This window comes from Carassius carassius, chromosome 25 (assembly GCF_963082965.1).
Source record: "Carassius carassius chromosome 25, fCarCar2.1, whole genome shotgun sequence".
Taxonomy (NCBI): Eukaryota; Metazoa; Chordata; class Actinopteri; order Cypriniformes; family Cyprinidae; genus Carassius; species Carassius carassius.
The window spans coordinates 22,480,291-22,499,170 of record NC_081779.1 but is presented as its reverse complement, the minus strand read 5'-3'; the positions used below and the strand labels follow the sequence as shown (position 1 = coordinate 22,499,170).

General features: G+C 41.7%; 1 protein-coding gene and 1 long non-coding RNA gene across 2 annotated transcripts; both read right to left on the bottom strand.

Annotated features, from left to right (window-relative positions):
- Nucleotides 1–313: 313 nt before the first annotated feature.
- LOC132104419 (uncharacterized) lies at nt 314–6,290 on the bottom strand. Its single transcript, XM_059509881.1, has 2 exons — nt 4,530–6,290; nt 314–1,627 (listed from the first exon to the last, which is right to left on the bottom strand). Exon 1 carries the CDS (start codon nt 5,481–5,483, stop codon nt 4,554–4,556), a length of 930 nt encoding a protein of 309 aa, XP_059365864.1. The 5' UTR covers nt 5,484–6,290; the 3' UTR covers nt 314–1,627; nt 4,530–4,553.
- Nucleotides 6,291–7,698: 1,408 nt separating this feature from the next.
- On the bottom strand, nt 7,699–18,784 carry LOC132104754 (uncharacterized). Its single transcript, XR_009423591.1, has 6 exons — nt 18,432–18,784; nt 17,903–17,961; nt 8,481–8,508; nt 8,339–8,401; nt 8,118–8,167; nt 7,699–7,934 (listed from the first exon to the last, which is right to left on the bottom strand). It is a non-coding gene; the product is annotated as an uncharacterized LOC132104754 (long non-coding RNA).
- Nucleotides 18,785–18,880: the final 96 nt, after the last annotated feature.

The window sequence follows — 18,880 nt, the reverse complement described above, 5'->3', positions numbered from 1 at the left end:
TGTTTGACTCTTATCCTGATTCTGTTTAGTCCTTATGGAATGTGCATTAATATAATGATCCATGTGGTGCTTTATTAAGAGTTCAGAAGCTAATACGTTTCTGATTAGTCATGTGGAAAGTGAGAAATAAATTAAATTGGCAGCATAGAACGGAGATGTGGATCAGTGGTGTTATTATTAACAATAATTGTTTGTTAACTGAAGAAATAAAATAACTATTCAAATACTTGAGATGGACTGACCCATAACAGATCAAATCTGTGTCCACATGTATCCATGCTCTAATATAAACAAACATACTCCAGACATGAAAAATGGGGAAAATTATGTTTATTTTAGCTGTAAGGACAATTAAAGACGCAGTGAGCAACACTTAAGAACTGTAGATGCAGATCTCACAACCTTGAGCTGCAATCCATTTCTCTCTACAGCAGACTTTTCTATTCACAGCTGTCTGGTTTCAGCAGTGGCCTGCACTTCAATGGACTCAGGGCTTGCAAAAATGTAAAAACACATTTTAAAGAACCTTCAAAGGTCACACGTATTCTTACATTGGTCAAGGTTGTGGGAAAACAATTCTAGCACTACATTTTAATGCTTAAATAACTGACATGAACAACTTAGAAATGTATAAACCAGTACCACAAAGGAAAAGTAATTCACGACACAAGTTTCATGCATAGATAAAACGCCGTTGAACACATTCAGGAAGAGAAAGCTATTCTTGCAAGCGAGAGAAATGCATGTGCAATTAAGCATTGGCTGTCAGTATGCACTTGTGCAAAATTACTTCTAATTTCTTTGCCCATAATTCCCTGTGAACTAGCCAAAGTGCCATATATTTCGAGGCACAAAAGATATAAGCAACTCAAACAGAAATGAATCAAGAAAGAAATCAATCTAGACATGCTGTATACATAAATACACAACAAACACAGAATGGCTCTAATGACGTATACCCAAAACGTAAGTACAGAAAAACAATGCGTAGGTTTGCTGTATGCAAAAAAGTGATATAATAGTTCCTTTATAAGTGCACTCAAAAAGAACAGCAAGTTTGCCTGTGATTGGTATAATGGACTAATTAAGGATGGGCGATATAATGGACTCAGCCCATTAGATGAAAGGGCACATGTGAACAATCAGATACAAACAATCCAAAGATGAAGTTAAAGGCCACATTGAGCTATGAGTTCAGTAAAGTGTCACATGCAGATGTGCGGCACATACATTGTGGAGTCGCAAAGCTATTAATCACCATATAAAAGTAATGTTTAGTTACAAACAAATTGTGGTTGGACTGGTTCAGCCTTCAGAAACTCCCAGACAATCAGTGACTGCTGGATGCTCAGTTTTCTGTACATGATTCTTCATGGTTTGTAGATGGCAGATGTCGTTTTATCGCTGTGGCTGTAGATTCTATTGTTTTACTCGTCCACTTCTCCTGCTGTTGTGTTACGTAAAAAATAGTTTTCGGAAAAATTAAAAGTACATTTTAAAGTGAGCAAAAAAAAATCCACAGGTGGTAATAAAGAGATGCTGGTAGATTTAGGGTGCTCTTCCATCGTTCATGAGGTCGAATCCTCAGTGGAAGATTTGGGTACTGGACGATCAGCATGTCAACAATCTGTGATAGAAACACAGAAGTGCTTATTCACTGCAGTACAAAAAAAAAGCTTGAGATTTGTGTGTTCTACTTTTAACAGTCCATCCAAAAATGACAATTCTGACATAATTGACTCACTCTAAAGTTGAGCTATGCTGGAGAGAATGGATTAAAGTCAATATTGGTTCAAATCTTGGACAGTTTGTCACAAAGTTATTGTATAACTTCGTAATAGGGCTGAGCAATAAATACTATCATATCGAGATTGCAATATAATTTATGTCGATAATGATGATAAGCCCTGGACATTTGACTTGATATGGATTAATCTAAATCAACTTCATCTCCAGAGCTGCTCTGAGAATCACTTCACCAGCTTTACACGCTTTACTCGGAGAGAAACTACCACCAAATACACACTGAGATCTTCATGACAACCCGCCTGTTCGGCCTAACTTATAACAGAATTATATTACTACTCTTACTACTAAATTATAACAGAAACATATTACTACTGTATACTAAAATGCAATTTCTCATTCATAATATTATTTTGTGTTTTTGAGGAATATCATTCAACCAAGATATTTTTTCATTAATAAATACATTGTTGTGCAGCATCTTTTTTAGCAAAAAAATAAAATAATTAAATGCAATGTTTTCATTTCAAATTTTAATTTGATTGCATTTTAAAAGATTGATTAAATTGTTAATTCATTTAATTTGCTCAACATTGTATTGAATCATAAAGCACATAAACCAGAAAAATTTTTAATAAAATGGAAAACACAGAATTTGGGGAAAAATGTAATTGATGTCAAATTAAAAGGTAGCTACTGCGAAGAGTTTAACTGTGAACAAACAAGTTATGTTTACATTCATTTTCACGGTCTAACAAAAATGTGCAAAGCATTTTTCCCCTAAGTGAATATTGTGATACATTTTCAATATGGTCTAATATGGAAAAAAGTATTTGATAATATTTTTTACCATATTGCTCGCTGCTCTACTTCTGAAAACTTGAGATGTAACTAAATAGTTGTATGGACTACATTTATGAAACTTAATGTGTTTTTGCATCCATATTCCTTGTAATTTTAGGGAAAAGAAATAGTAGCACAGGCTGTGGTTTAAATTTTAAATCCAAATAAAAAATAATTATTTGTTTATCTGCATGTCATGAAATAAAATATTTTTTATTAACTGATGGAAGAGAAAAGTAGAAACTTTTTAAAATTTTATTTTAGGATGAACTACCCCTTTAAGCAAGAGGTCAAAACATACATTTGTGTACAAAGAAATTAAAATGGTTATATATCCCCATATATTGACATCCCCATAGAGAGTCACTTTGGGGAGGACAATATCTGAAAATGCATCTCAGAGAGACAGAAATCATATCAGCAGGGAAATGATGGACGGTTTAAAACCACAAGGAGGTTTCACAGCTCTCTGAAAATGTCATGCTTGTTTTTCTCTGGGTGAAAGATTTATACCACAAGCCTCACAGCAAAGGTTAGGATGCTTGTATATATATAAAAAAAACATGAGATAGAGAAATAGCCATCCAAAAATCATACAGTAATCCATAACCATTAAGGTGTGAGTGCAAAACTCATATTTTGGCATTGTGGGTGGCTGCCAAGCACCTTAAGTTTTCTTGGTGGGTTTAAGCACTTTGCTGTGTTTGTGACGACACAAGTAAATGGGGCGAAAACTTTTAGAGCAGGGTTTCCAAAACTGGGGTTTGCGAGAGAACTGAAGGGGGTTCGTAGTTAATTAAAATTTAATTATTAATAATCATAAAAATTTACAATTAAAATAATGTAAAATAAAAAAAAATACTTAAAAAAAAATATATATATATTTTATTTGGTTACATGCAACAGTTAACCATGTCAAAAACAAGCAAGAACATGCAAATGTGTTTACTGAATTATTAAATTAAAAGGATATACTTCAAGCAAATATTTTAGGCAAAAAGCTTTGAGCATCCCTGGTTTAGAGTAACAGCAAACCCTTCTTCAACAAGCCTCCAGACTGAGCTATATTTGATTTTATATTAATGCATGTATAAAAGCTGGACGTATGACAAACCTAAGTTCAATACCTACTGTTACAAGTTTGTTCAAATCCTTATGATAGTAAAAGTGAAACTTATTTTTCAAACTTTATACTAGAAAGCAGTAGCGCACAAATTTCCAGCAACCAAAAATATTTGTTTGAAAATTAATTTTCCAGTTTCGTTGACCAAACATTAACCAAAAACACTGACATTTAATTAGCACTTCTCTGATGGTATGTGACAGTGTCTTTTTGTGCACAGTATGGATGTACCGAGCTGATTTCAAGGATCGGGATCAATTATGTTTTTTTTTTTTACTAATCGGTATGGGATCTCCTAAACCCGATCCTTATTTTATGTCAGCTGTCATGCAGGTGTCTTGCACCCGGTATTATAACTTTAATGTTCTTGAAGTGTGCACCAAACAATAGGAAAATACAAGTTTTGGATTGTGTGGACGGGATTAACAATATCAGTTAATCATTTGAAATAGATCTTAATTTTGATGAACATAGATCTTTTAGTCAATGCTGTCTTAAGTTGATGCATGAACCAAACTTTACTAAACATTATTCCAGTAATCACAATAAGCGTTGCAACTTTATTATGAAAAAGTCTGAGCTTTCAAATCATCCGTCAGTATTTCTAATGAAATTAAAACAATATGTTAACAATTAGGTCTTCAGCTAAATAAAACTTTTAATTTCAGTTTTGTTTTCGTTAAAATTCATATCGGTGCCTCACTACATACTGTTCGGGGATAGATTTATACAACGCATTTCTTGCGTAATTTGATAAGAAGAAACCCTTTCCCTTATGACAACAGCATAAGGTTTTTGGGCAGAGACTGCTACTTACCCAAAATACACTTTTCCCAGGACATCAGCTGCTTTGTGTAACTCCTTTCTTGCTTTCATCAGCTGTCTGCTGTGGCTCATTCTGCTCCCAAATGTCAATCTGTTCCTCCTCGCTCTCTCTGTCTTCTCCGTCAGCTTTCCCATCATCCCCCTCTGCCGAAGCCTCACTCTGGCGTACACTGACAGAGATGACCAGCGCTTGCACGATACCATAGACCAGCGCAAACAGCAGCAGGTACTCCTGTACCACCCACAGCAGTCCGGCCATCCCAACAGACGACACCAGAAACATGGCCATCCCATGGAGCCACAGCTTCAGGGCGCCCTGCACCCCCAGCACGTCCAAAGTAAACTTGGTCGGAGGAGATACGGTGGTCAGGAAGCCCACCACAAACAAGTCAAAGAAGTGGCGGAGGAAATTAAAGCAAATATCGTAGTGCTCAGGCATGATTTCCCCCGTCCACGAGTGAGAAAAGAACTGGAATGCAGATTTCTGTGGCATGGGGGACGGAGGGGGTGTCCCATAGTCTGATTGCCCATCGACTACATCACCGTCCCATGTACCTTCACTCCACCCGGCACATTTCTGCTGGCGGAGCATGGAGGACACCGACCATCGGGGCCAGAAAAAGTATCTGGATGGAAGCATTCGGCTCCACCAGTGCGAGGGGCTTTGGGCGGCTGCTTTCTCAATCTCAACATCAGCCCTCAGCTCTTCAATGTCCAATGGCTTGATAGTCTCCTCTGCCTCCCAGAATTCCTCAGTGATTGTCTTTTGGTCCTCTTTGGTGTTCTTGCCCCTCCAAACCCAGGCAGTAAGTCCCCATAAGCCCCATCTGCTTCTAGTCTGAATCTCCGTTGTTGTGGGTTTCTCAGGTTTGGCATTATTGCCCCATGAGGAGTACAGATTCGCTGGACTGACCCACCCCCAAACTCGCCCTACAACTGCGGTCATGTCTGCACTACTACTATATAATGCACAAAGAAGGAAATTAAAATGTTATAACATAACAACAATTTCAGAATGTGTGGGGGGAAAGGGTGATATAATTGATAATTACACATTAATAACTATAGTATAAAGCAGAAATAAGCACAGCCACCTCTTTATCTAATGGTATAGCTATTAAAAAGTAAAAAAAAAACGACATTGAGTGTCCCTTTAATAAGACATATAAAGTTTTACACTGCCACAAGTATAAGAAGGCATCTAAACAATGAGACCTCAACAGACCTGTATTAAGGCGTGTTTGTATTAAAGCAAATAAATAAAACAACTGAAGGCCACACCTGTGCAAATCACTCAATGACAGGAAAATTATATAATTTTTAATTAAAAAGAAAACTAAACAATATTACTGCGGCAAAGGGTTTTCGTTTATTTTTTAGCTCTCCAAGCATTTTCCTCAGGCGAAACGGCGTCGGTTAGCATGTCTGAACAAGCCGAGCGACTCCGCACCTTTAAACGCTAAACTGTGTCGATGTTGAACGAAGAAACACTAGCGACCGGAGAATCAAACATATCTGCGACCCCAAATCTTCAGTTTTATATGACTGCAGTCAGGACAAGCAGATACATCTTCCAGACATCACAGTCTCTCTGCTTCACTTAAAAAAACAACAACATTTGAGTTCACTTATCGAAGCCAGCTTCACATTCCTGTTCATCAGCACCCGGCAGAAACGTGTTTAAAAAAACCGTTTCAGCACGTAAACAGCTCGACAATATGCGAAAATACAGTCCAGTTTAAATCCAAAAGATTCAGAGTCCAAAATTTAAGTCCAAAAGATTGACTGAGATAACTTAATCCATGCTGTGTACGAGCTGGTTTGCTTGTCTAGTAATGGGAATGTGAAAGAAACAGCGAATCGATTCTTTCACTCGGTTCATTTGAAATAACTGGTTCAACTAATCAATTCAGTGAATCTTTTACCGTGTGTTGTTTGATATCCCGGGCGTATTAAAGCCATATAATAAAGACACGTACTGCTGTTATTTACGAGTATTTTGTTTCGAATCATACGTGCTTATGATATACTAGCTGAAATATATGCCATTAATATGTATTACACTTATATTTATGTATTCTGACGTTTTTATACAAAGCGACAAGCATTTCTTCTCAGAGCCAACAGGTTTAGCTAGAACGCTTTTTAAATGCCGAATTCTGAATACCACAGAACTTTTACTATAAAATAAAATAAATATGCTAATATATATGCTAAGGTTAATCTATTCTCGGTTCAATGGGTTGGAGTCGCTGACTCGACAAAAGATTCATTGAAAAGATCCGACTCAAAGGGAAGATTCGTTCACAGATCAGCGTCGCTACGCACCGCTACGTACAGAACAGAAGCGGTTATATTAGTGACCGCTGACCTTCGCTCTGTAGAGTTGTGACAGTCCGTGTAAACCATTAAAATGTATATATTTCCAAAGCGTAGGTCTGTTACAACAACAGGTAGGATAGTAGCAAAAAATATGTATAAGCGTGTACTGAAATTGAGTCAAGTAGAGTGAAGTCAAATATAATAGACGCTAAGTAACTGAACTTTCCATAATAAAAGTACTCAGCGACTCCTAACAAACAGCAGCTGAAGAGAGAAATGTCATGTCGAATTCATCACGTCCATCTGTGTTATAATTCAAGAGACCCACAAGTAAAAATTCTAGCTTATACGGACTTGATTCTTAATCTTCAAATATATATATATTTTTATAGATTATCATGGGCCACACTTGCAAATTCACAGGCATGAGAAACCATCTCTTACCCACTCAGAATTTGTGCTCTGCTTTTAACCCATCCAAAGTGCACACACACAGAACAGTGAACACACACACACACACACACACACACACACACACACACACACACACACTTTGAACATACACCCAGAGCAGTGGGCAGCCATTTATGCTGCGGCGCCCGGGGAGCAGTTGGGGGTTCAGTGCCTTGCTCAAGGGCACCTAAGTCGTGGTATTGAAAATGGAGAGAGAACTGTACATGCACTCCCCCCACCTCCAATTCCTGCCGGCTGAGACTCAAACTCACAACCTTTCGATTGCGAGTCTGACTCTTTAACCATTAGGCCACGACTTCCCCACAATTAAGGCATGAAACTACAAGCTGGCCCTGCTACTCCCATTAAAAAACAATGACTACGTATTGAGCTGTAATAATGGTCTTTATTAGATGTAAAAGAAAACTGTACATTTTTTGAGAATGCAGCATACAAAGAATTGAGAAGTCAAAAACAAGCCGTTACTTTCTCAAACTGTCCTTTGAATGACATACAATGAAACACAAGTGTATAAGTTATGATAACAATAACTACAGAGGAGCTTTACAGTTCACCACTGTGCTGCGAACCGACCACAACTCTTCTGCCACCGCATCAACTTCTGTCCTCGAAAGAAAACAAGTGTATTAGATTACAAAGAGGGGGAATGAATGTATTAGTTGCCTGCGAGTGTTTCAGTGCGCCGCGAGAAAGTTACTTCATTGAGTTTCAGTGGAACCGAACAACGCAATCATCATTAACACCCAATTATAACCAGAGGGAAGTTTACTGGGCCAGTACTTACACAGGGACAGATTCAAGGGAATATAAACATCATTCTGGCTTCATGTCAACCTAAAAAAAGATAAAACATTAACTAGAAGTTCTTTGTAATAAACACATTTTCATAATCAAAAGCAGTGCTCAGAGAAATGTGAAGAGCTTCATGTTGTCATCAGAGACTCTAGTCTACTGAATCATGACCGCACATCCCTGATAAAACATCAGCACTGTTAGGACACTCACCTCTGTGTTCATTCATGGGCTGGAGACAATGTCTGTGTTGGCTTCAAATCCTTAGTTAAAAACCTTGAAAATAAAACTAACTGTTAAGACATTATCATGGGCCACACTTGCAAATTCACAGGCAGGAGAAACCATCTCTTACCCACTCAGCCATCCCACTGGAATCCAACCTGTGAATGTATATATACATTTAGAGACAATCAAAGCTAACTGTTTTAAGTTTTCATTGGTATAGGGTGACTATACGAGCCATTCCCCCACGGCGTGTCCTTGCCAGGTTCCCTTTCATAGGTCACTTCGATGCTGTGGTGACGTCACCACGTATGGGAACACCTTTGGTGTGACGAATGTCTGAAGCCCTATACCATCCTGCCAATCCTATTGGCCAAATAGCGCTTGGAACCGCCCCACGCATGCGTACGCATATATACCTGGTGCCGCGCGCCATTTCACTCAGATTTCATTCCTTCAGTAAATGAAGCGAATCTTCTGTGCCCTTAAAATTCATCTCGCGTTCTCCAGCGATTCTTAAGAGAAGTCTAACGTTACTCCTCTCCGCGGACGCGATGAGTCAACGAAAGGTAAGAGCCGTATAATGGGTTTATCACGAGGAGGCACTCATGAGAGGTTCGTTTGCAGCCTCTCTACAGGTTCTCTCCGTGATAGCCTACGGCTACAGTAAAAAAAAAAAAAAAAAAATATATATATATAATAAAGAAAGAATCCGCGCTCTGGAGTGTATTTCTTAAGTCGCCTCGCGTCTAACCCCCTAAGACATTGACTGTCTTGCAGCGAAGGCACCTCGAGCATCATTGAACTGAGCTATCGTTTGAGCGCCCCTCAGACACTCTGCACAATCCAGCCTTTAGAGTTTGAGGGACGGCGCAAGAGGCTGGCAAAGATGGCCAGTGTATGACGGCTCACACAGCTGCCGCGTTCTCGCTAGCGGCGTGGCCCGATGTTTATCTTGTTGGATTAAATCCTGCCATGGATACGCTTCAGGATTATACACAACGAAACGCAGCGAGTTTGACGCATGCCTTTTCCTTCTTGTTTGCCAGGGACTGTGCCCTCCACCAGAGAGCGCTGTTGGACTGCTAATGCACATCTAACCCTCTCACAGCAGTTCCCACACTCTAACATTGACTATCTCGCAGCAAAGGCACCTCGAGCGTCATTGAACTGAGCTATCATTTGAGCGCCCCCTCAGACACTCTGCACAATCCAGCCTTCAGAGTTTGAGGGACGGCGCAAGAGGCTGGCAAAGATGGCCAGTGTATGACGGCTCACACAGCTGCCGCGTTCTCGCTAGCGGCGTGGCCCGATGTTTATCTTGTTGGATTAAATCCTGCCATGGATACGCTTCAGGATTATACACAACGAAACGCAGCGAGTTTGACGCATGCCTTTTCCTTCTTGTTTGCCAGGGACTGTGCCCTCCACCAGAGAGCGCTGTTGGACTGCTAATGCACATCTAACCCTCTCACTGCAGTTCCCACACTCTAACATTGACTGTCTCGCAGCAAAGGCACCTCGAGCGTCATTGAACTGAGCTATCATTTGAGCGCCCCCTCAGACACTCTGCACAATCCAGCTTTCAGAGTTTGAGGGACGGCGCAAGAGGCTGGCAAAGATGGCCAGTGTATGACGGCTCACACAGCTGCCGCGTTCTCGCTAGCGGCGTGGCCCGATGTTTATCTTGTTGGATTTAATCCTGCCGTGGATATGCTTCAGGATTATACACAACGAAACGCAGCGAGTTTGACGCATGCGCTTTCCTTCATGTTTGCCAGGGACTGTGCCCTCCACCAGAGAGTGCTGTTGGATTGCTAATGCACATCCAACCCTCTCACTGCAGTCCCCACACTCTAACATTGACTGCCTCACAGCAAACAGCGCTTCGAGCAGCATTGGATTGAGCTGTAACGCCAAAACGTTCCCTCAGACACTCTGCGCAATCCAGATTGCAGAATTCGAGAGCCGATTCAAAGGTCCTGCACAGACGACCCATTTATGACGGCTCGCACAGCCGCCGCTTTTTCGCTAGCGGCAGAGCCCGATGTTCAATCTGTTAGCCTAATTCCTGCTGTGGGCACGTTTCAGGATTATACACAACGAGACGCAACAGCTCTTACGCATACACTTTCCCTGTGCACGAACGGCACGAGCTTTTCATGCCCAGACATTTTAACGTGTATGACAGCGTTGCAGGAAGCGGAAATTTTGAGACCGCTAGTATGGTTTCGGGCCGTGTGGGAACGCTTGCCCGACAATTCTCAATGGGTGTTATGCACAATTTGTCATCGATACACCATTCAGTTTCAAAAAGGCCCGCCTCCTTTCCGCAGAATTCTTTCCACGGTGGTGAAACTGATGGAAATAGCGGTGCTGCGACAGGAGATGTCAACTCTGCTGAGCAAAGGGGCTATAGAAGAAGTACACCCCTCTCAGATGGAGGCAGGGTTTTACAGACGTTATTTTGTGGTACCAAAAAAGAAAAAAAAAGACGGCGGATTACGACCCATTCTGGTTTTATGCCATCTGAATCTTGCACTCAGGCCGAGCAAATTCAAGATGTTGATGGTAAAGTCTATTTTGTCTCAGATTCAACCAAATGAATGGTTTGTCACGATTGATCTGAAGGATGCATATTTTCATATTCAGATCATCAAGAGACTCAGGAAGTTCCTCAGATTCGCTTTAGAGGGCAAAGCGTATCAGTACTTTCTCAAAGTGCATGGACGGAGCTCTGGCCCCGTTGCGGCTCCAGGGCGTTCGTGTTTGAACTATTTAGGCGATTGGCTGGTGTTAGCGCAATCGCAGACTCAAGCACACTCTCATTGGGATCTTGTGCTGAATCATTTAAACAGCCTGGGCTTACGCACAAAATTCCAGAGAAGTGTTTTAATCCCCTCTCAACGGATAACCTTCTGGGAATAGAGTTGGACTCTCGCGCGATGACAGCGAAGCTTCTCTCCTGCGCGCTCAGTCGATTGCGTCATGCGTGCGGCGCTTCAAAGCGGGTCGCACAGTGACAGCAAGATTGTGCCTCAGACTTATGACAGCGGCATTCCCTGTAATTCGTCTGGGATTACTTCACATGTGGCCTTTTCAGTGGTGGGCAAATAGACGGAATATTTCACCCCGTTGTCTTCCGCATCGGACGATTCCGGTGACACGGCGGTGTGTGATGTCGTTAAAACTATGAATGTCAACCGAATTCTCCTGACCTGGGTTCGGCTGGGGATTTGTGCTTTCCGAGAGACTGTCACGACGGATGCGTCTTTGACAGGTTGGGGAGCTGTTTGTCAAGGGCGCCGAAGAGTGTGGATAGCGGCACAACGCAGCTGGCACATAACAGATTGGAATTACTGGCGTTTTTTCTGGCTCTCCAGTATTTCTCGAATCTGCTGATCGGCCGTCATGTACTGCTCAGATCGGACAACACAGCGGTTGTGTCATATCTGAATCATCAGGGAGGATTACGCTCTCGCCCCCTGTGCAGGCTGGCGAGACATGTTCTTTTGGTTCAGAACAAATTTCTGTCGATCCGAGCTGTTCATGTCCCCAGACGTTTGAACTTCGGAGCGGTTTTGCTATCCAGGCAGACTCTGGAGCAAGCGGAATGGAGATTGCACCCCCAAACAGTGAATCTCCTATGGCAGATTTTCGGAGAAGCGAAAGTGGATTTATTCGCGTCCAACACGACTACACATTGCCCGCTTTGGTTCTCCCTATGCCCTCCAGCACCCCTGGGCTTGGATGCGTTAGCCCACAACTGGCCCAGGACCAGTTTGTATGCGTTTTCCCCAATCTGTCTGATTCCAGCGGTATTATGCAGAATACGGCTGGACAGAGTGAACAGCTGCTGCTGGTGGCTCCGCGGCCACAGCCGTGGTTTGCGGATCTGATCAATCTGTTAGCGGGCTCTCCATGGGAGATTCCCCTCAGACAGGATTTATTATCGCAAGCACGTGGACTGATTTGGCATCCGAGACCAGATCTATGGAATCTGTGGGCGTGGCCTCTGAGCGGAGTGAGTTAATATATCCCGGTCTTTCTGATGAAACTACCGAGACTATACTGAATTCTAGAGCAGCTTCTACGAGGCACTTATATGCTTTCAAGTGGAGACTGTTTACGACCTGGTGTGAAACTCATAATATGGATCCAGTTTACTGCTCAGTGGCTTCAGTACTGGAGTTCCTTCAGGACCGTTTTTCGGATGGAGTGACACCAGCTACCCTAAAGGTTTACGTGGCAGCCATTTCAGCTTACCACGAATATATAGATGGTGCCTCAGTGGGCTGTCATCCACTGGTTTCTCGTTTCATACAGGGCGCGCGACGGCTGAGGCCTTTCCGCCCCGTGCGAGTTCCTTCATGGGATTTATCCATTGTGTTGCATGGTTTATCAGGGCATCCGTTTGAGCCCTTGGAAACTGTACCGGATAAAATCCTGACTTTGAAGACACTTCTTATGGCTTTATCCTCCCAGAGTTGGGGATTTACAGGCTCTTTCTGTCTCACCCTCGTGCATGGAGTTTGCACCGGGCTCTGTGAAAGTGTTGTTGCGACCAAGGCCTAATTATGTCTCCTAAGGTCGCATCTAATCCCTTTCGCTTTCAGCAGGTGGTCCTGGAGGCTTTATCCCCTGCTGTGGCAGAGTCTGGAGATCTAAGTCTTTGCCCTGTGAGAGCTTTAAAGACTTATGTGGATCGTACTGCCCCATGGTGTGAGTCTGACCAGCTGTTTGTCTGTTTTGGACATAGGAATAAAGGCCATGCGGTTACAAAACAGCGCATGTCCCATTGGCTGGTGGAGGCAATATCTTTAGCCTATGAGGCGCGCGGGCTCGCTTCGCCCTTTGGAGTTAAAGCTCATTCCACGAGAGCAGTGGCTTCTTCTCAAGCTTTTCTCAGTGGGTCTTCTATGGATGATATCTGTGCTGCGGCAGGATGGTCCTCACCGAGCACTTTTATCAAGGCTTACAGTCTGCATGTGAGGATGGCTCCTGGCTCCCGGGTTCTCTCTGCTTGAGCAGATGCTTCCTTGGATCCCAGCTATCAGGTACGTCAGGCGTTATGGTATAGCGTTCCCATACGTGGTGACGTCACCGCAGCATTGACTATGACTACGAAGTGACTATGAAAGGGAACATCTCGGTTACGTATGTAACCATGGTTCCCTGAATAGGGAACGAGATGCTGTGGTCCTGGCCGTGCCATACCTTGATAGCATTCTTCTTCTTCAGTCATGAAATCTGAGTGAAATGGCACCAGGTATATATGCGTACGCATGCGTGGGGCGGTGCCAAGCGCTATTTGATGATGATGATGCATTTTATTTATAATGCGCTTTTCTCCAACCCAAAGCGCTACACAGTATAGTAAACATAATATAAGATAATTAAACAATACATTAAAAACAGGAAAATCAGACAAAAAAAAAATCTAAATAAGATACACTTCAAAGACAATAAGCATTTTTAAAAAGATGGGTCTTTAGAGACCTCTTAAAGCAGTCCAGAGTTGTAGAATTTTTTATCGCAAATGGAAGTTTATTCCACAACCGCAGAGCGGTAACCGTAAAGGAGCGACCACCCATCGACTTTAATTTGAATGTGGGCTACTGTAGAGCATAAGAGTCAGATGAGCGGAGAGAACGATTTGGAATGTAAGGAACAACTAGATCACAAAGGTATTCCGGTGCTATCCCATGAATGGCTTTATATGTTAAAATCAAGATTTTAAAATCAATACGTGCCGTTACTGGAAGCCAATGGAGTTCATAAAGAACAGGGGAAATATGCTGCTGAACAGTTGTGTGTGTTAGTACACGTGCGGCCGAGTTTTGGATATACTGTAATTTCTTAATATGTTTATCAGGGAGACCAGAGTATAGTGCATTGCAGTAATCTAGTCTCGACGTGATAAATGCATGGATGAGCTTTTCTGCATCTGGCAGGGATATAAAAGGTCGAATTCTTGCAATATTTTTTAGATGAAAAAAAGTTGATTTTGAAACCAATTTGATATGGGCATCAAAAGACAAATGTGAATCAAAAATAACACCTAAATTTCGCACCTGTGATGCTGGGGCCAGTAAATCAGAATCAGTGATCAGATTTTGACAGTTAAACTTGTGCAAGGCTGCCGGCATACCAACAAGTAGAAATTCTGTTTTTGATTAATTAAGTTTAAGATAATTGGCATGCATCCATAACTTAATTTCTTCCATACATGCGCTCAGAGCTGTGATTGCAAGATTAGGATCAGGGAAAGTGTTAACATAGATCTGCGTGTCATCAGCATAACAATGAAACCTCAGACCGTATTTTCTGATAATGTCACCAAGTGGGAGCATATAAATGCTGAACAAAGTCGGCCCAAGCACTGACCCCTGCGGGACACCCTGCTGAACTAATGTGGCCTCAGATTTGTTTCCCCATGCAAACATACTGAAAACGGTCTGCTAAATAGTACTCAAACCATTTGAACACAACACCAGAGATGCCTAACAACACACGCAACCTGTTAAGAAGGATAATATGACATATAGTGTCAAAAGCTGCACTAATGTCTAGCAGGACTAGAATGCTGCAAGCACCAGTGTCAGCAGAAACAAGTAGGTTGTTGGTGACCCTTACAAGTGCAGTCTCAGTGCTGTGTCCAGATCTGAAACCAGACTGAAATGGTTCCAATAAGTTGTTATTGGACAGATATTGCCGTAACTGACCAACGACAACTCGTTCAAGAACCTTTGCCACAAAGGGCAGGTTCGCAATAGGCCTGTAGTTAGCTAAATTTTGAACATCACAGCCCGTTTTTTTTAGAACAGGTGTGATAGCGGCCACCTTAAGGGCCGGAGGAACCTGGCCAGTGGCTAAGGAGTTGTTAATAATTACAGTGATGGAAGGGCAGACATGTGATAAACACTTTTTTAGAACCTCAGTAGGCAAGGGGTCAAGAAGGCACGTGGTTGAACTCATAGTCATGATCAATTTAAAAACATTGTCTACATTGACAGTAGTAAAGTTCGAAAGGGCAGTAGAAGGTAGTTTTTTTGAGTAAGACTCACTAGTCAGCAAAGGAGAGTCAAAAGAGATGGAGCTATAAATACTCTGAACTTTCTCTGTAAAATATTTGTTAAAATTATTACACATCTCATCAGAAGGGCAGACACTTTTCTTTTGAGATTTGAGAAGGCTATCAATTGTCTTAAATAATGTCCTAGGATTAGCAGCAGCACCTTTATTGATAACATGAGAGTAATATGCCTCTCTGCTAGTCTTCAAAGCAAGATGATACTGCAGCTGGTGTTGTTCAAACATTAATTTGTGAACGGTGAGGCCTGATTTTTTATACAACCGCTCAATCTTCCTTCCTTCAGCTTTAAGTGCACGCAGATGATTTGTGTACCAGGGAGACGACTTGGAAAAAGATACAACTCGTTCTTTCACTGGTGCAACAACATTAAGAATTGAGGAAAGTGCAGAGTTGTAACAGTTAATAGAGCCAATCACAGGAAGCTCCGCAACAAGGTTGGAAATCCTTTCAGGGTCAATATTCTTAATATTTCTAAAGGATATGACACGCTGTTTAGAAGACTGCAGGGAGGCAGAGATGGTAAATTCACTTGTCAGTAATTTATGATCACTAAAGTTAACTTCATCCTTTGAAAGCTGATCTATACCAACACCCACAGAACATAATAGGTCCAATGTATGTCCCGATTTATGAGTTGAAAAGTCAACATGTTGAATGAAGTTAAAACACTCTAACACATGCAGGAAGGCCGCTGCAGAGGAACAGTTTGGATTGTCAACATGAATATTCATGTCCCCTATTAGCAGCATGTCTGGACAAATAGGACTTAGCAGAGTCAATAATTCTGCAAGTTCAGAAAAGAACCTCGCATCAGCCTTAGGTGGGCGATAGATTAAAACAACTAGTACTGGTGAAGTGCAGTTAACTTTGATAGTCAAACATTCAAAAGATGACACAGCAGGTATTGTTACTTCTGCAATAGACAAATCAGATCTGTATAGAATAGCAAGACCACCACCTTTACCAGTGAGTCTAGGTCTGTAAATGTAGGTGAATCCAGGTGGTTTGGCTAAATTAAGATTGTAAAAGTCATTTGGTTGCTGCCATGTCTCACAGAGACAGAGAAAATCAAGTTTTCTGTCCAATATTATATCATGAAGCAGTGCTGCTTTCTTGTTCATTGAACGCACATTTAATTGAGCGAGTCTAATTTTAGACCTTGCGTTCTTTACGCGATTCTGCAACGTTTTCTGAGGAAAATGTAAGTTAGATGAACAGATGCCACGAGAGTTCAGAAGACTTGAACGCCTAAATGAGGAGTGAAGTACATTTATTCCAGCAGGTGAAGGATAGAGACATCGGCGGGAGCCACGATGCAAATATCTTGGCCGATGCAAAAGTTTGAATGATCGCAAAGTTTTAATAATACAGGCGCTGGGAGGCAGATGATGATCCAATGAAAAAAGCTCAGAATGTGAGTACCTTATCATGTTGGAGCTCCACAATCCTGACTCCAGTGCTCCACAGGATCCAGTCACAGCACAGACCATCAGTGAAAAGAATGCAGCAAAAGGAAACAGCATGCCCACATCCAATGGAATCCTGATAAAATTGTGAAGATCGCAACACTGAGTCGCGGGAGCTAACCGGCAACCAGAACGCAGAGGCTGCAGGAGCAACAGACACATTCTCCAGCCCCGTCCAGGCGCCGCACCCGGCACCCGCCACGCGCCACCCGAAACAAGAAGAATGCCGAGGAACCACCCCAGAAGCGACCAGCAATCCAAGCCCAACAGGAACCCCACACCCAAATGCCGAGACGAGAGGTAGGCCTAATAGGCTATTAAATCATTTAAAAAGTTGGTAGCAAAATAAAATAAAACAAATTTTAAAATAACAAATAACTAAAACACATGGGTTGAGAAGCGGCATCCAGCTGAGCCAGCGTCCTCTCACACCCCGGAAGTCAATCCTATTTGGCCAATAGGATTGGCGGGATGGTATAGGGCTTTAGACATTCGTCACACCGAAGGTGTTCACATACGTGGTGACGTCACCACAGCATCTTGTTTCCTTTTCAGGGAACCATGGTTACATACGTAACCGAGATGATTTCTATATTGCCTAAATTTCCAGGTTTTGGCTATTTGCACTGTGCAGATTGATAATTGTATGACATTTATAAGAGCTATATATAGAGAGCAGAGCAGAAGGCTCCTTATGCATTCACATCCCACTCTTGGTACTTTGGTGTCATACAATGATCGGTGCGCAGCGACGCTTCAAGTTGAACGAATGAACAAACACCTAACACGTGCATGTATTTGCATTGCTTTGATCGTTCTCTGTAGATCTCACCTTCTTACATGCCACGATTGGTCGATTATGTACAATTACCTGCATGTTATTGGTCAAACTACTTTGGATGTTTTAGGCAATATAGAAATCCCGGCAAGGATGCGTCCTGGGAAAATGGCTTGTATGGTCACCCTACATTGGTATGAACTATCTCTCACCCAATGGGTGTCAGCCGTTGACATCAGCTCCCTGGCAACATCTGTTCCTCCCAACCAACCTGCAAAAGTGTAACATTTAGAGACCTCCACCCAAAACAGTACAAATCAGTCTCAAGCTGTGCATCATGTGTTTCAATGCACTGTTAAGAGCTTCAGGAGTAAATCAGAGACACCAGTCTAATGATTCATCATGGCATGCAATGATAGTCTACAGGGGTTTTCAGTCTTTCAGATGTCACAGACCTCCAAATAGGATCAGAGGCACCACTAAAAGGCAGCTATATATTTATATGTAACGTTATAAGACCATATTTATACAGTATTAGTTTGCAAAAATATTCAGAATCCATTTAAAAAAGTTTTCAGTTACATTTTTAGTACAGTAAATGAACTTATTTAAATATATTTATTAATATTAATTGAATGCATTTATTTATTTTTAGTTTATTATAATTACTTTACACATTTTTAACGCGTTTTTTTCGAAAACCTCTGAAAGAAAATAGAAGTGTTGTGGTCTCATACTTACGTTACTGGGAAACTGATGCAGCTTCGGTACATTCTTTGACATTTGTTTTCCCAAGACATAAATGTTCAGTTCAAGTAAATATGATCTGCAAAACACTGAAGGTTATATTATCAGGTCATATTCGACTAATCATGATGATCTGTGGGGAGCTCCAGACCATCAGTACTGTTAAAACACGGCCAAGCGGCGTCTCTAACAAGCTTAAATATAAAGCACTAAACTGTGGTTTGGGGTAACGTTAAGCGATACAAAAATAAATAAATAAATAAATAAATAACAACGAAGGTCATTCATCGCTAGCTCAGGATCTGCAGTGCAGCATCCGACGCGCAGCGAATGACTATAACAGGGTCCTAACGCTGCAGTCAGGGTAGCGAAATATCTGCCTGCATGAAAATACGAGCATATTTTGTGCAGATGTTGCATTATTATTATTGTTATTATTTTAA